General features: G+C 53.4%; 1 protein-coding gene across 2 annotated transcripts in view; it reads right to left on the bottom strand.

Moving 5' to 3' along the window:
* Mad1l1 (mitotic arrest deficient 1 like 1) overlaps positions 1 to 15,523 on the bottom strand; it is a 356,486-nt gene that overhangs the window by 62,447 nt on the left and 278,516 nt on the right. For both annotated transcript variants that reach the window (XM_076840079.1, XM_076840080.1), the window contains exon 17: positions 866 to 1,056. In XM_076840079.1, coding sequence (XP_076696194.1) covers positions 866 to 1,056 — 191 coding nt within the window. The remainder of the gene's footprint in view (positions 1 to 865; positions 1,057 to 15,523) is intronic.

Genomic DNA, 15,523 nt, shown 5'->3' with positions numbered 1-15,523 from the left:
AGGCCAATGACAGACCAGCCTTCATCAAGCCAGGTTTCCAGCTGCCTGAGGTTGCACGGGGTCACCACCCTAAGGTCACCCCCCCTTCTGCTATTAGAACTGCTTCCCTGAGCACCCCTCATCCTCAGGCTCATGGCAGTCCAGAAATCCAGAAGCCCCAGCCACAAAACACATACAATTCCACAATGTCACATTGCTCCCATGGCAGGAGGGGGTCCCACCCTGTAACAGGCCAGCACTGTGCACAGCACTCACACAAACAAGTACTTGGCCCAATGCCAGACCCCTCTGCTTATAGGGACCAACGCCGCCATTTGGGACCTCAGCCCTGGCTTCTCTGGCCAGCTGCAGAAGTTGGTCCCTTTGGCCTGATTCCTGACCAGCATGTAGGCACGGTCACATTTTCCTTTCTTCTCTTGAGGTCCACACACCACACTGACCTCTGACTGAGGTCTGGCAGCTCTAAAGGTGCCAGCTTGCCCACAATCGCATGAATCCTCTGAGATGCTATTGTGTCTGGGTAAACTCATGCGTCTTGGGGCCTCCAACCCACAGGGTGAAGCCCAGGTGGAAACTCAGAGGGTTGACACAAAGAAAGGAAGGGGCAAAGTCCAAAGGAAGGGGCTGAAGAGTCATGTGGAAGTGGCCTAGGGCCAATAAACCCAAGGCTGAACAGAAATGGCCAGCATGTCCCCTCCTGCCTTGTAACCCATGCTGTGGTGAAACAAGACGCAGCAGCTTACAGGTGCTGTCCATCAAGCGCTAACGGTTTGATTTCCCTCCCAATGAGAAGGGAGGGCAGGCCCGTGGCCATGGCAGTGCGAGCTGGTGGATGACGGGCCGCTGTCGCAGAGCAGAGGCCTACCTTGAAGATGAGGCAGTCCGTCTTGTGTTCCGCATACTGGGAGGTGAGTCGGTACTGGCTCTCTGTGGTGACATCTATCTGGTAGCCCGTCAGCGTGTAGCAGACCTTGCGGAACTCCTGGATCTTGGTCTGGAAAACCTCCTTGAGCCGCTGGTTCTTCAGCTCAGCGCTCTCCACCTGTTTCCGCAGCTCTACAGGGAGAGGAAAGGAGGGTGTGAGCTCACCAGGGGCTGGAGATGTGACCCAGAGAAAGGCAGGAACAGGGACAGCCAGGCGCAAGGATGAGCCTCATCCCCACCCAGGTCTCAGTTGTCTGGAGATGGCTGTGGCAGTACCATGTAAGCCAGCCTCATCTGTGTGCTAAGAATCCGAATGAGAAAGGCAGATGGTGACACGCAGTCTGACCAAGTGGCATTCAGATAGTTACTACATTACCTCCAGCCCCTCTAAAGAAACCATGGCTCTGAAGCCAAAAACTGGTGCCACACATCCAGACAGAATGACAATGGGTAACTCCTACAGCCACCCCAAGTCACCATTAGGATTGGCAGTGACTTTTGGGTACACTTGCTTCATCTCACCAGCAGATTCCAGGTGAGAATGTTCTGGAAGAGGAAGCATCAAGAGTCTAGGTCTGAATGGAAGGCCTGGATCCACGATGTACCTCAGGCGATGCTGACATTGTGAGGCTGCAGCCTGAGTCCCTGGGGGCCTGTACGCCTGCCCCACAAGAGTTAACACAGCAGACAGGGGGCACGTGGCAGGGCAGCCACGTGGAGGTTCTGGATCATTTCACCCCAGGGTCCCCCTCCACAGTGGGGTCTAGCTGGGCTCCATGGCTTAGCTACGGGAGGACAGCCAGCCCTGCCCAGGGCTCCCACCCATGATTTGGCTCCGTGTAGACCATCTGGGCAGAACCCCCACCTCCTGCTGTGGTTTACTGCCGCCTGGGGAAAAACAGGCTGTGCGAAGCCACCAGCACAATGCACAATTGCCATGAATCTCTCACCCAAGGTGCCTTCCAAGTAATTAAGCCTTGATTTATCCCTGTTAATTATTGAGCCTGGCTCCACTTAAACATGCCTGGAGTTGCCTCCAGAGCTGGCACTTTTGGTGGTCCTGTCTAGGAAGTCCTGCAGGGCCTGGGATCCCTGGAAGGGGGTGGCCCCTCTGGATTTCTGGAGAAACTCCAGGTCCCAGAGTCAGCGAGACCCTGCTAAGCCCTCCTTTCCCCTGCCCATGGTGTCAGCTGAGGCCAGCCTCCCTTTGCTGGGACAGGACTGAGGGTCCCTCCTCAGGCTGCATTAAGGCACAGGGCAGCTAGCACCCCAGCTGCTGTGGGAGAGGAAGTTAACATTAGCTGCACTGCACAGCCAGAGGCAGAGGGGATTCTCAGAGGAGGAGCCCTACCCTAGCCAGTGCCCAGGGAAAGGTCCTGAATCAGGATGAGCCTGAAGAGCACAGGCTCCATCAACCATGCTCAGCACAGGGGTCCTGCAGCCCGTCCCTGGAGAACTGAGAGAAAGGGTACAAGTCCTAGCACCTGCCTGCCTGCTCAGAGTCAAAAGAAGCATGAGTCCATGTCCCACAGCACTACAGGCCCAGACCATGGCTTAAGGTGCCACGTGAGGGGTCGAAGCAGCCTGCCTCCCAGGAGAGGCAAGTAGAAAGCAAGTGTACCCAAAAGTCACTGCCAAGACCTTGAGTGACAGACCAAGGAAAATGGGAATATAGGGAGGGTTGGGCTTCCATCCTGGCTCTGCCATCTCCATGCCCTACCCCATCTCAGTGACAGGTATGTATCTGCTCTTAGCTGTCTCTTCAGCATCTAGCCAGGTCACATGCTGGAGGTGGGCTGGCATTGACAGTGCAGGACTTGCAGGCATCTGCACTAATGGTACACACTGCCCTCTCAATGTCATACCTACAAACTCATTTTACTGCCACATGGTTATGATGTAGGAACTTAGTTTCACAAATTAAGAAACTGAGGCTCAAAGAGCTTCACCACCGGCCTGCACATACGGGGGCTCAACAAGGCTGTTGCTGCCTTTGCTGGCTCTCACATTCTGGAACGCACAGCTTGCTACGAAACCCACTCCCTAAGAGAGGCACCCTGGTACCAGGAGCTGGGGTAAGATGCATGCAGCATGACAAAACCCAGCCTGTCCACCTGTGGGGCTGTGGCCATCTGCCCACTGGCCCTACCCTGGCTGCTCCTCCATTCATCATCTGGTGCACAGGCCTTGGCGGACACAGGTATCTGCAGTCAAGAGCCCCTCCAACAGGAAGAGGCCCAGAGCCCTTGATTAATCGAGTGATCAGACTATGAAATCAAAAGGTTAATTGGCAGCTCTGACCCCAATATTCTTCCCTATGTCCCTCAGCCAAACCTCTCTAGGGTGGAGCTGACAGCAGGAGGGAAGCTTATACAGGAAGAAAAGCTCCCTGCCCATGCTGCCCGGACAATATTTCAGTCCTGTCAGGGACCACACCACCTTTAATCTATCTCAGACATCCAATGGGAGAAATTAATCCTAGTAATAAACGCACCTGACCTTGGAGAAGAAAATAGCCCCCTTTGGTGCAGTCCACAACCCTGGAAGCAGCCTGGGCTCAGATCTGCATGAGGCCCATCCATACTTATGGCTGGTCAATGTGTGTCCCAGGAGGAAGGAGGTGAGCCAGGAGAGGAGGAGCACACTCCAGGCACTGGCCACACCCCAGGCACCTGTGGTCTGTGGCCACAAAAAAGGCAGGACTGTCACCTTGGCCAGTTATAGGGGAAGTCAAATTCTCCATATACAAGGGACCTGACCCACCCTGCCAGGCCCAGTGGGGAGAGGTGCAGCTTTGAGGTGAGGCCCACCCCAGCTGGCAGGTCCAGGGAGGGAAACCTGTGACTGACTGCTCCATTTAGAGCACTGCAAAGTCAGTATTTTGACCTCCCTGTTATTCTTGTAGTTCAATGGCTTACATAAACGCAAATGAATAATTCACACAATGGTCTGGATTAGATAAATAAAAGATGGGTCTCCACCTTGGAAACGTCACTGCTTTCTTGCCAGTGGCTCTCATGAAGGCTCTTTCAGAAAGACTGGGAGTGAGGCTTCCTCTGGGCTGGGCTTCATGGGCCCTGGACACAGGTGCTGAACAGGCTCCTCCCAAGTCCAGAAGCCAGGAGGCCAGAGACCCCAGTCCATGGTGACCCCACCCCTGGAGTGCAATGACAACATATGCACGCCTGCCGGGCTGGAAGTGTATCCCAGGGGGCCTGATCAGGGTCTGCTAAAAGCCAGACTGCCCTGACCTGGTGACCTCAGGCCTCACCTCTGGATTTGTGTGCACCACAGTCACCTGCTGTGCTGGAACCAAAGTACAGAGACACCTGGGACCAAGAACCTGGGCACTGACAGCCTTATTGTGGGGAGCCCCTTTCCTCCCAGGCTCCCAGGCCCAAGTTCACACTCCATGAAGAAGCTGCTGAGGCCCTGAGTCAGGGCACTCTCCCACTCCATTGCTAACCTTTCCTGCCCTCAAATCCTAAGCTGTAGCCACACTATGACCAGGTGATACTGCTATGAATGCCATCCTTCCCCTGCCCTGGCCGCTGTTCCCCATGTTTCCGTGCCCAGCACCTTAGGCCCCAGATACCAGACACCTTCCAGATATCCACCAGCCTCCCAAGCAGGCTGCCCACTCCTTCCCCCTACTGCACTTTGCAGGGACAGGCCTAACTGAGGGGCTCACAGCATGTCCTGGTGAGAACAGCAGAGGAATGAGTGTGGCAGGTGACAAGTAGGGCCTGAAGAAAGGGATGCAACTGTTCATCCACAGTCCAGAGTCAGACAGCAGGGTAGCAGTGGCAGTGGCTGTGCAGACCAGGATGAGCTGCCACAGGGGCTCTGGGGCATGCCAGGCCTGGCTCTGAGTTCTGCCCTCTGCTCCTTGTCCCCTTGTGCAAGCTCAGCCTGAGTCTGCTGGCTGTCCCCAGCTGCATCCAGAGAGGCTGCAGAACGGCTCTGACCTGCCCCTCTCCATCTTAGCCCAACACCTGGCCCCTCCTGGAATTGCAGAAGATAGCTGTGAAACTTTAGTGGGAAGGACACAGGACAAAAATAACTTGCACTCTGTCAGATAAAGGCTAGCAGGGAAGAGCGCTCCTGCCCGAGAGTGGAGATGTCGGGATAAAGGAGCATTTACGGTCTCCAATCTCTGGGGACCCAGCTCACTGCCTGAAATGTGGAGAATGTCTGATACTAGTGGAGCAGGTGGCGAGTGCGAGGGGGGTAGGTGGTCAGTGTGAGGCGGGTGGGTGCAGAGACACAGTGGAGGTGAGTCCAGACAGAAGACGGCCACGGGGCTCATGGCCATCAACATCCTCATGTCATCTGCTGCAAAGGACAGGAGTCAGAAGCAGTGGGAGACAGGTGTGCCGTCCTTCACCTTCACACTTGCCTGCACCCACTGTGGCCCTGGGCTTTACCAGCATGGCACCTCCGGCTCCTATGAAGCCCATGGGCTGCTGAGGATCCCACAGACAACACAGATGCAAAGATTCTTTTGAAGATGGAAATGGTTCTATGGAGACTCTCCAGGGATCACCTGTCCACTTCCCTCCCTTCCAGGAGTCCCAGACAGACAGACCAAGTTGGCCACAGCCAAATGGACAAGCTGGGGGTGTAGAGTGTTGGGTGATAGTGGCATGCTGCCCCTGGATCCAGGCTGCAGCCTTGTTGATTGCTCTGCAGTGCCACCCTGCTATGAGCGGGCCAGGTGCTGTTCTTGAGGTGCCCTCTGTAAAGGGAGGCCTCCAGCACTGCAGCCCTGTGTATTCTACGACCCCCACCAGGGCCTCAAGGAATGCACCCACCTGTGGGGCTGGCCCTACTCACGTCTGCACTCCAGGAGGATTCTGGACAGAACCCTGCAGAATACAAAGATCCCACACAATGCTGCTTCTACGGGCAGAGCCCATCCCCGTGGTGGTCACTGAGCTCTGAGCAGGCTCTTCACAGTTGGCCCTTACGATTGGTCCAGGCCCTGGTTCTCCGGGTCCACAACCCTCCCTCACATCCACATGCATCCTCCAGTGTGCGTGAAGACCCCAGTTGTCTGGGTAAAATTTTCACATGCCTGGAGAATGCTCCCCTTTCCCTGGTGAATTCTTACACCTTCCAGCTTTCAAATCGCTTTGGTCCCTCACTGTGTGCCTACAGTATTTGTTTTATTTCTTTCATAGGAAAAAACTCTTAGCTTAGTGTAAAAAGTCTTAGCTTAGTGCTTATGGACACAGCTCCGGGAAGACTGCGATCAGTGTGTGTCTTTACTGTACCCACAATACACCCCAAGGAGCCTGGGCATGGACGGGCTTAGTGAGTACCAAGAAAGTAATAAGAAAAATTGCCATTTCTCCCTAAAACCCTGTCTGTCACCTAAGAGAGTTACAGTTTAACCAAAGCCTGTGCCCTCTTGGGGTCTCCCTCTGCCTCTGCTGTGGTGGGTGGGGCCCTGCTCCTGTGCCCCTCCCCTGGTGGCCATGAGGGAAGCAGCAGCATAGCCCATGCACCAGCACCAGGGCAGAGGCACCCAGGGAACCAGAGTTCAGAAGATGAAAGTGGGCGACAAGAGGACAAGGGAGAGGAGTGACAGACCTGGGAGGGCGGGGACCTCACGGTTTGGGGTGGTGAGAAGCCAATTCCAATGTTAACACAAAATGTAGCCAAGCCTGGGAGGATAGGGGACATGGCAAGGATGGGGGACATGGCAAGGATGGGGCAGATGGAACCGACACCAACCAGGCCTGAGGGTCTGCAGGGAGACCCAGAGAGAAGAGTGAATTTATGCTTCAGGGCGTCCAGCTGGGCTGAAGGAAGGGGCCACGATGGACGCCAAGGACTAGCCCTGCTGTCAGTTCTAGAAGGAGCTCTAGGTTCCCACCACAGGGAAGTGCCAGAGGCCCCAGGGGCTCCCGCTGCGCCCTCCAGTCTCTATTTCAGCAGTTTCCTCCTGAGATGCCAAACTATTATGGTTTGGATCTGGAAAGTCCCCCATTCAGCAATGTCCAGAGGTGGGACTTTTAGGAGATGGTTGGACTGTGAGGGTGCTGACCTCATCGAAGGGTTAATCCATCATGGTTAAATGGACAATGGGGAAGTGGAGGAAACTGCAGAGACAGGACTTAGTTAGAGGAAGTAGGTCTTGGGGGTGGTGGTGCATTGGCAGGATAGGTTCCTGGCTCTTCTCCCTCCCTCTCCTTCTCTCTGCTTCCTGGTTGTCATGAACCACAACCTTCCTTGGCCACATGATGTTCTACCCCTGCCATGATGTTCCCCTCACCTCAGGCCCAAAGCTATGGTGCCAGTCAACTACAGACAGAAACCCCTCAAACCAGGAACCAAGATAAACCTTTCCTCTAAGTTTTTTTCTGTCAGGTATTTTGGTCACAGTGATGAAAAGACGACTAACACACAGACCTGCAAGGTGCTCACGAGGTACGATGTGTGGAAGGGGCCTACACTGAGCCACCAGCCAGGCTCCATACCCTCACCTGCTCGGTCACTACCAAGGTGTCTGCAGCCCAACCAGCCCCAGGGACACCCACTCAGATGTCACATCCCCTGCTCCAAAAGAGAAACAAACAGATATGAAAAGCAGAAACAAAACAGTTTTAAAAACAACACACAACACACACACAGCTGGGGACAGTGGCACATGCCCATAATCCCAATGGTTTGGGAGGCTGAGGCAGGAGGATCTTGAGTTCAAAGCCAGTCTCAGCAACTTAGTGAGGACTCAAGCAATTCAATGAGACCCTGTCTCAAAATAAAAAATAATAAATAAATAAATTAAAGCAACAAAACACACACCTTGCAGATGAAGAATCACAAATAACAGCCTTGCTGAAAGGAGACAGAAATGAGAATACACTGTCACAGATGCGAAACAGCTTGACAGAAGAATCACAGGGTAAAGAGGAGGGAATCTCCCATAAAGCACCCCCCAAAAGATCAGAGACAGAAAACAGCAAAGAAGAAATAATGCAGGGGTTCTGCGAGACCAATATCCAAGTAGCAGGAATTTTATAAGGACAGATTACAGGACGTACGAAGGAAGACGTCACAGAGGGAATGATCAGGTAAGTTTCAGAACTGAGGGGCGGGCAACTCCAGGCCCAGTGATGCCCAGCACATGTGTAACAGTGGCCCACTTGATGCTGTGAATATAGCCCTTGCTGCTCTGCCACTGTAACTTAAGTTTTAAATGGACATGTTTCTTTCTCTTCCTCTTTCCCTCCCCCTCCCTAATCTTGGGGGAAACAGGATTCCTTTCTTCTCCATCCCAGGCAGTTTTGTGTCCTGGAGCACACACCCACCATAGGAATGAAGTCTGACTTCTGGATGGCACCAGGAGATCTAAGAAATTACTATCTCCCAACTGACAAGTGATGTATAACTCCAGACACAGAACACGTGGAATGCAGCCTTAGAATCACCTCTTAAACAGCCACTGTTCTCCCTGATGGGAAGAATCACAGCCTCTGGGATAGAAGTCCCCTGTGTTTCTCCTTTGATAGCAAAGCATTAAAACTTCTTTTTCCTTTTCCTCAAAATCTTGTCTTCATTATTGGAGTGGCACGGGGATGAGGACTGAGCTTTTGGTAATATGAGGACTGGGTCAGGCAGAGCAAAAGACACCTCAGGACACATACACAAGGACACACACACACACAAGGACACATACACAACTCCCATGGAATCAGGAAGCCGGGCAGGTGTCTGGTTCTCGCTAACAGCATGGTGTGTAGAGAATATGATGGACTGCAGGGATCAAGGGAGTCTGGGCTGGACAGGGCACCTGAGAGGGCCCTGCTTGTCCTTAGCTCCGGAGAAAATGCAAATGAGCATTTGTTCATATATTTGTTGATTGATTGTATATCCTCTTCTGAGAAGTGTCTGTTCAGGTCCTTGGCCCATTTGTTGATTGGGTTATTTGTTTTTTCTGTGCTTAGCTTTCTGAGTTCTAAAATGTGTCACATATACACAATGGAATTTTACTCAGCATTAAAAGAATAAAATCATGGCATTTGCAGGTAAATGGATGACATTGGAGAAGATAATGCTAAGTGAAGTTAGCCAATCCCCCAAAAAACAAATGCTGAATGTTTTCCTTTGATATAAGGAGGCTGACTCATAGTGGGGTAGGGATGGGAAGCATGGGAGGAATAGACGAACTCTAGATAGAGAAGAGGGGAGGGAGGGAAAGGGAGGGGGCAGGGGTTTAGCAAGGATGGTGGAATGTGATGGACATCATTATCCAAAGTACATGTATGAAGACATGAATTGGGTGTCAATTTACTTTATATACAGAGATATGAAAAATTGTGGTATATATGTGTAATAAGAATTGTAATGCAAAAAAAGTACATGTATAAAGGCATGAATTGGCATGAACATACTTTATACACAAAGATATGAAAAACTGTGCTCTATCTGTGTAATAAGAATTGTAATGCATTCCACTGTCATGTATTTAAAAAAAATAAAATCAACTGAATAAAAAAGAAAGAAAATGAAAATGAGGAGGGAGTAGGAGAAGGGGGGGAGACCTAGGAAACACTCAGTAGGGGACAGTGCTGGCACCTATGTGGAGGGCAGAAAGTGTGGGGTAGGTACCCACAGGTGGCAAGAACCCTCACAATCCTCACCTGAGTTGGATAAGTTCTGACCCTCAGGGCCCCAAGAGGGTACAGCCAAGGAGAAGAATCCAGAGCAGAGTTGATGGATGGCCTGCCATGTCTCCAAGTACTGAAAGGAATCCGAGAGCTCCTCCAGAAAGTTCCAGAAGGAACTACTTGTCAATGTGGGAAATCAAGCAAATGAAAGAAAACTATACATTCTAGGACACCCACCCCTCAAATATCAGGTAGGAAAGATGACCAGGACAGCCTCAGGCCACATGTGCACACACTCACGAGGTCACAGTATCACAAAGACTCAGCACTGATTCCTCTGCAGCTGACACACAACCTATAGAGAGGGAGTGCAGGGAATGCATGGTGTGGGCTTGGGCATGTGTGTGTGAGCATACACGTGTGTGCATACATGTGTGCTCATGCTGGAGAAAGCTTCACTTCCGCCAAAAAGCCAGGATGGGTACAAACTGGCTTGCTGGGAATTGGGCTGGTGCGGTGGGCACAGGTTTGGGGAGAGCAGCGGACACTACCATCCTGTGGGTCTGTGGCAGCATGTGATTTCTTACCCCACGTATACTCAACAACAGACAGCCTAAACATGGATGGGACCATGCTGGGGAAAAGTGGCCAGGAAAGTGGGCTTCCATGGACTGGAAAGACCTCACATCAAGACTGGCAGGAGGGCTGGGGACTAGCTCGGTGGTAAAGCACTTGCCTAGCGTGCATGCCCTGGGTTCAATCCTCATCACCACATAAAAAAATAACAACAACAAACAAGACTGGCAGGAGAAACTCATGCCCATCTTTGCTGTGGCTGAAGAAGCTCTCTGAGGGGATGCATGGACCACAGGCTAAAATGGGTTTCCCTGTGAGAAGACAGGTGAGGATGCCCAGATACCACGAATGGCTCAGGGCCATGCCAAACCCTTTCTGCCCTAAGGAGGGACCATCCTCCCCATCCCAAGGGATCCCCATGCCCTCCATGATCCCACTCTCTTCCCTGCCCATGGGCAGGTGCCATAGGAGGCTGTGGCCCCTCCAGAGCCTGCAGGTTGGCCACCCCAGACACCTGAGCAGCTCCCTCATAGAGACTGAAAGCAGCTTTAGAAATGTTCCTCAGGGGATTTGGGACAGAGCCACTTTGCTTTCTGCAAAGTGAATAAAATCCACTTAACCAATGCTGGGACTTTTAGGCTTTGAAGAAGCCACGAACAGGACTAATACTTCACCATCAAAAAAGCCACCTGAGCCCAGGCTGATCAAGGCAGCTGGTTCTGAACTTGGCACTTGCCTGGCCTCATCAAAGAGCAGTGTGGCCAGAGAGGAGGGTAGCCTGTGCTCCCCACTTGGCTGTTCTCCCAGGTGTCTACTTTCTATGGCTCTCTCCTTGAGGGCTCCCTGATGAGCACCAGCCACAGACTGGCTGTGGCCTGTGGTGGCTGTAGGGCAGGCCAGTTGAGCTCTTTCTCCTAGGTCCAATGGGATGGTCAGAGATGAGGCTTGGTCTTTACAAAGTCGTGAATGAGGATGAAGTAGGGAAGCACCCCACATTTACCCAGGTGGGCAGGACCTGCCTCAGGGGTGCAGGGCCCAGGCCGACAGCTGAGGTGGAGGCCTCCACATCAAGCTCTAGCCTCACTTTCGATGAGAGAGGTTGAGGTTTGTCCCCATGTACTGTGGAGACAAGGGCCCATCCGAGGTGCGGCTTCTAGGTTAAAGCAGGGTCAGAGGCCTGGGGATCCCCAACGCAAAGGCTTCGGGACCCCAGCAGGCACCAGGAGGTGTTGGCCCGACTCAGAACCAAAGCCGAGCTGCGCGCTTTCAGGGGCTGAATTATTCATGTCTTGCTAACTTCTAAACTATTCCAGTTTTACATTTTTAAATATTTAATAATTAGGCATCAAATATTTATGCAATTTTATTAGCAGCTGTGGAAGGCAGGCACTGTGCGACTGTGACGCTGAGGTCCTAGGCCTTTTCTGGTGGCTGTCTGGGGATTGGCAGGGAGATGCCCCCCAGTGGGCTGGCTGAAGCCTGTTGGGCCTGCCGTGGATGCAACCCTCTGGGATCCCACATGCAGCAAGGCAGAGCCTCTGCCCTGATGTGACACAAAGTGTCAGAGGCTGTCTTCCCACCCCAAGTCCAAACTCCAGGGGATAAGCCTGAGTAGGTGGCAGGCATGAGATGCACGTGCTTGTGCCCTCTGGAATTCAATGCATCCACCCTGAACAGAGCTAGGTAGGGTGGTTGTTCTAAGACAGAGCCACCATGTCCCCAAGTGCTGGCTACAGCGACAGGCAATGGGCTGGGGTCATTTCAACTCTGCTGGCACCAGAGGTCCTGAGACTCAGTCTCCATCACAAGCCTGCGTCCCCCTGCTGGGCCGGAAATTGCACGTTTTTCACCAAAGAGGAGACACTCGCCCTGGAATTACATGCAGATGAGCAGCTCGTGTGCCCACCGCCTGGCTGCTGGCAGACACCCCCTGGGTAAGCTCCGTGCGGCTTTCAAACAGGGCATCTCTGTGTGATTAACTGCTCACTCCAGCAAGCAGCTTGTCACCCTGCACAAAAATGATCTGAAAAGACACCAGCAATTACAGCCCACCAGATTATGGGGTGGGAGAGTCCTGGGGTGACAAGCGGGCGCTGATATCATATTCGCAGGAAGACTCCCTCCCCCAGCTCCCAGGATGGCCCCACGGGCGCCAGGCTGCACAGCCCCCACAGTGCCTTCAGCAGCAGGCGACCAGATTGAGCCCTGTGGGAGTAGCCAGTAGCCCCTGGTGTCTGTGGAGCCTATGCTGACCATGCACGGGACAGACACCGCACCACCTGATGGACATGGAGACAGGCTTCACAAGACAGGGCATGCTCAGTGTCAACTAGCCCAGGCACAGATGGGCTAGGTCTTCAGGGCAGGCTGGTCACAGTGACTCTTATGATGTGCCAGCCAGCCTGCAGGCCACCTCAGCAGTCCCAGGTGAGGGGCCTCACAAACACTTGTTAGGAGCTAGGCAACAGGGACACAGCTGGTGCCACCCAGATGCCACCTAGGGTCTGAGTGGTGGCCTCCACCAGTCACTTAGGCCTTGGTTCAGAAAGGTCCCTGGTCTAGCCAGCAGCAGGACTCCGGTTGCCCTGGGTGGTGCTGCCTGCACAGACCTCAGTGCCACCAGATCTCACAGTACAGCTTTACCTGTTGACCTGCCTGCCAGCCCTTCCTCCCCCACAGCACCCTCCCCAGGGCAGGCTACAAATAACTGCTAGGCAACATGCGCCTGGCAGAGGCTTGTCCGGTGGTGGGGAAAGGGCATCATGTGTGTTACCCTCTCGAGTTTTGCAACCAATCAAGGAGAATCCTGCGCTCTCTCCATGTTATAAACAGGACATGGAGGGCTGGAAGTTGGCAGCCAGCTGCCTGCAGCTGTCTGGGACTGGATTCTGGGTCTAGAACTGCAACCCTTCACCTCAGGGCCTCCACCTGATGCGAGCACAGCCCCGCAGGGCCTCAGCCTCACCCCACCCCGCACCAGCTCTTGGACCTGGGCCCTACAAGGGCTTTGTTTGGGCACATCAGCCCCTCCAAGTGACCCCGACTCCAGGTGCCCACAACCTTGACAGGCTGTTGCGTCCTGTAACTCCAGGTGCGCCTGAGTCCCCCACTTCTAGCAGGAGCATCTGTTACCCACCTTACCTCAAACCCAGTGCCACCATTCCTGCCTGGGACTGAGTCACCAGCTCCCTAGCCACTCACAAACAAAAACCAAGTTGCCCAGACTCCTATAAATCCACATCACAACCCCCTAAGCACTGGGTTCTGAGCTCAGCTGCCATCCTCCACTGCCCTGCCACTGCTGCTGTCCTTTGCCAGAGTGTACCTGCTCTTCCTCGGACTCCATGGGTCCCCTTCCTCCCACTCAGAGCAAAAACCCAGCCCTTGAATACTGAAGGGCCTCTGCAAGGGAAGGCCCTCCCCAGTACTGTGCTGCTGGCAGCAGGTGCACCTGACGTGCACCTCAGGGCATGTGATCCTCACTCTTGCTGCCACAGCATGGCCTGGACTTTTGCCTACTACCAGGGGACACATTCAATGGCAAACTTGAAGACCTAGCTCTAATGTCACTCCTGAAAGCCTTCCCTCCTGGCTGGCCTTCCTTGTCCCTCTGCACCCCTGAGCTGGGTCTGTACCTCTCTGGTGGACACACATGCCTCTCCTGGCCACAGGCCTGCTTCCTTTGCTACGCAAGTCCCTTGAGGCCGGGACAGTGCCTCCATTACCAAACCCCAATTCCAACACACACACACACACACACACACACACACACACACACAGCCTGGGGACCAGGGCTGGGAGTGGTGTCCATTAGCAGTCAGAAGGTTGACAGGCAGGGACAGCTCTCCTTGGAAACTTGTTCGGGGTCTGGTGGTCTGTAGCGACCTGTGGCCCTGCTTGAGATCTCTAACACACAAGTTGTGGGATGGCAGAGAATGGAATTCAAGAGCACCAGGCAAACAAGGTTCCCTTCTGAGCAGAAGCAGCGAGGGCAAATCTAGGGTGGCAGCAAGTCCTGGATGGCAGGAGGACACAAGCTGTGGAGGCCGCCATGATGGGCATGCTCTGCATGAGGTCACGTGGGCAGCAGCCATGCCTATGAGTTCTACAGCACATGTGCCTCCTTTCCAACCCTGCTTGGCTGGGCTATGAGTGGCTGTCTGTCCCAAGGCTGGCCAGAAATTGGGGATGAGTCTTGGTTCAAGAGGGCAAGCTGAACCCATTAGCTTCTGTTTGGGGACTGTGAACTGGAAGAATCTTCAGGGCAGTTGCTGACAGGAGTGGACAAGGAGGGAGGGCAAGGGTCAGAGGTGAGTCATAGTTGGGCTGAGGCCATGACCCAGAGCCAGGAGCAGGTGTGAGGATAATTTCATGCCAGTGAAGAAGCCACTGGCTGCAGCTCAGAGGGTAGAGACCATCCCCTGGAAAATAAGGGGCACTGTGGGCTCTAACAGCTTATGGACACAGCAGCCCATCCTTGATGCTTGCACACCTCATCAGCATGGTCAGGCCATGTCTGTGCCATGGAGGTGCCAGAGTTGCCAAGGATGAGCTGCACTACCTTCTCAGGGGTCTCCTCATGAATGCAGGTTCAGAGAGGGTGTGGGCTCAAGTCCAAGGCCACTGCATGCAGTTTAGTGGGTTTAATAGACTGTCACGGCACAGAGTCCACAAAGAGCCTGCCATCCATTCCTGCACGTGAGGGGCTGGATGTGAAACTGACTTTGCAAGCATGCGGAATTCAAGAGTTATAGAAATAGTGGTGCCTTTGAGGGGAGTGGTGTAGAGCCAGTGAAGGTCCTCGGTATCCTTACGGAGCACTGCCCTGAAGCCCATTCCCTTCAAGTCCTATAGGTGCTAGGTACACTGGTCACATGGGCAGTATCCAGACCCCGCTTGGACAGACACAAGCCTAGCACTTGTGCTCCAGAGTCAGAAATGCCCTAAGGACAGAACTGTACACACCTATATCACAGCACAAAGTTCACCAAATGCAAGCAGAGAACACAGCTTTTTAATCCATTTCCAGAAGCTTCCTTCTATAGACATGCCCAGCAGGCGGCTTGCAAAGAGCAGGCTGGGGCAGACTGGCGTCCTGCAGCCCGCTGGTTAGGGCAAAAGCTCTGATGGAGCCACTGGGCAGAAACGGTGAGGGCAGTGAGTTGCGTCACATCCGCTGAGCTGGAGCCGCATTTGTGCGAGGCTGGGAGCTCTCGATCCGCTCTGCATGCTGGATGTATTATTAATTTCTGACAGTGGGCTTACAGAAACTAATTCCCTGGAAGGCGAGCTCCCTTTGAGAAGAGGGAAACCTTTTCAGAGCTCATCTTTTATTGACTTAGTCGTTTTGGAGTCAATCTGTCTGCTTTCGGCAAGACAAGAGTTTTAAATCTTCTTTCCTCCTTCTC

This window comes from Callospermophilus lateralis, chromosome 19 (genome assembly GCF_048772815.1).
Source record: "Callospermophilus lateralis isolate mCalLat2 chromosome 19, mCalLat2.hap1, whole genome shotgun sequence".
NCBI lineage: Eukaryota > Metazoa > Chordata > Mammalia > Rodentia > Sciuridae > Callospermophilus > Callospermophilus lateralis.
This window is presented reverse-complemented; position numbering and strand designations above follow the sequence as displayed.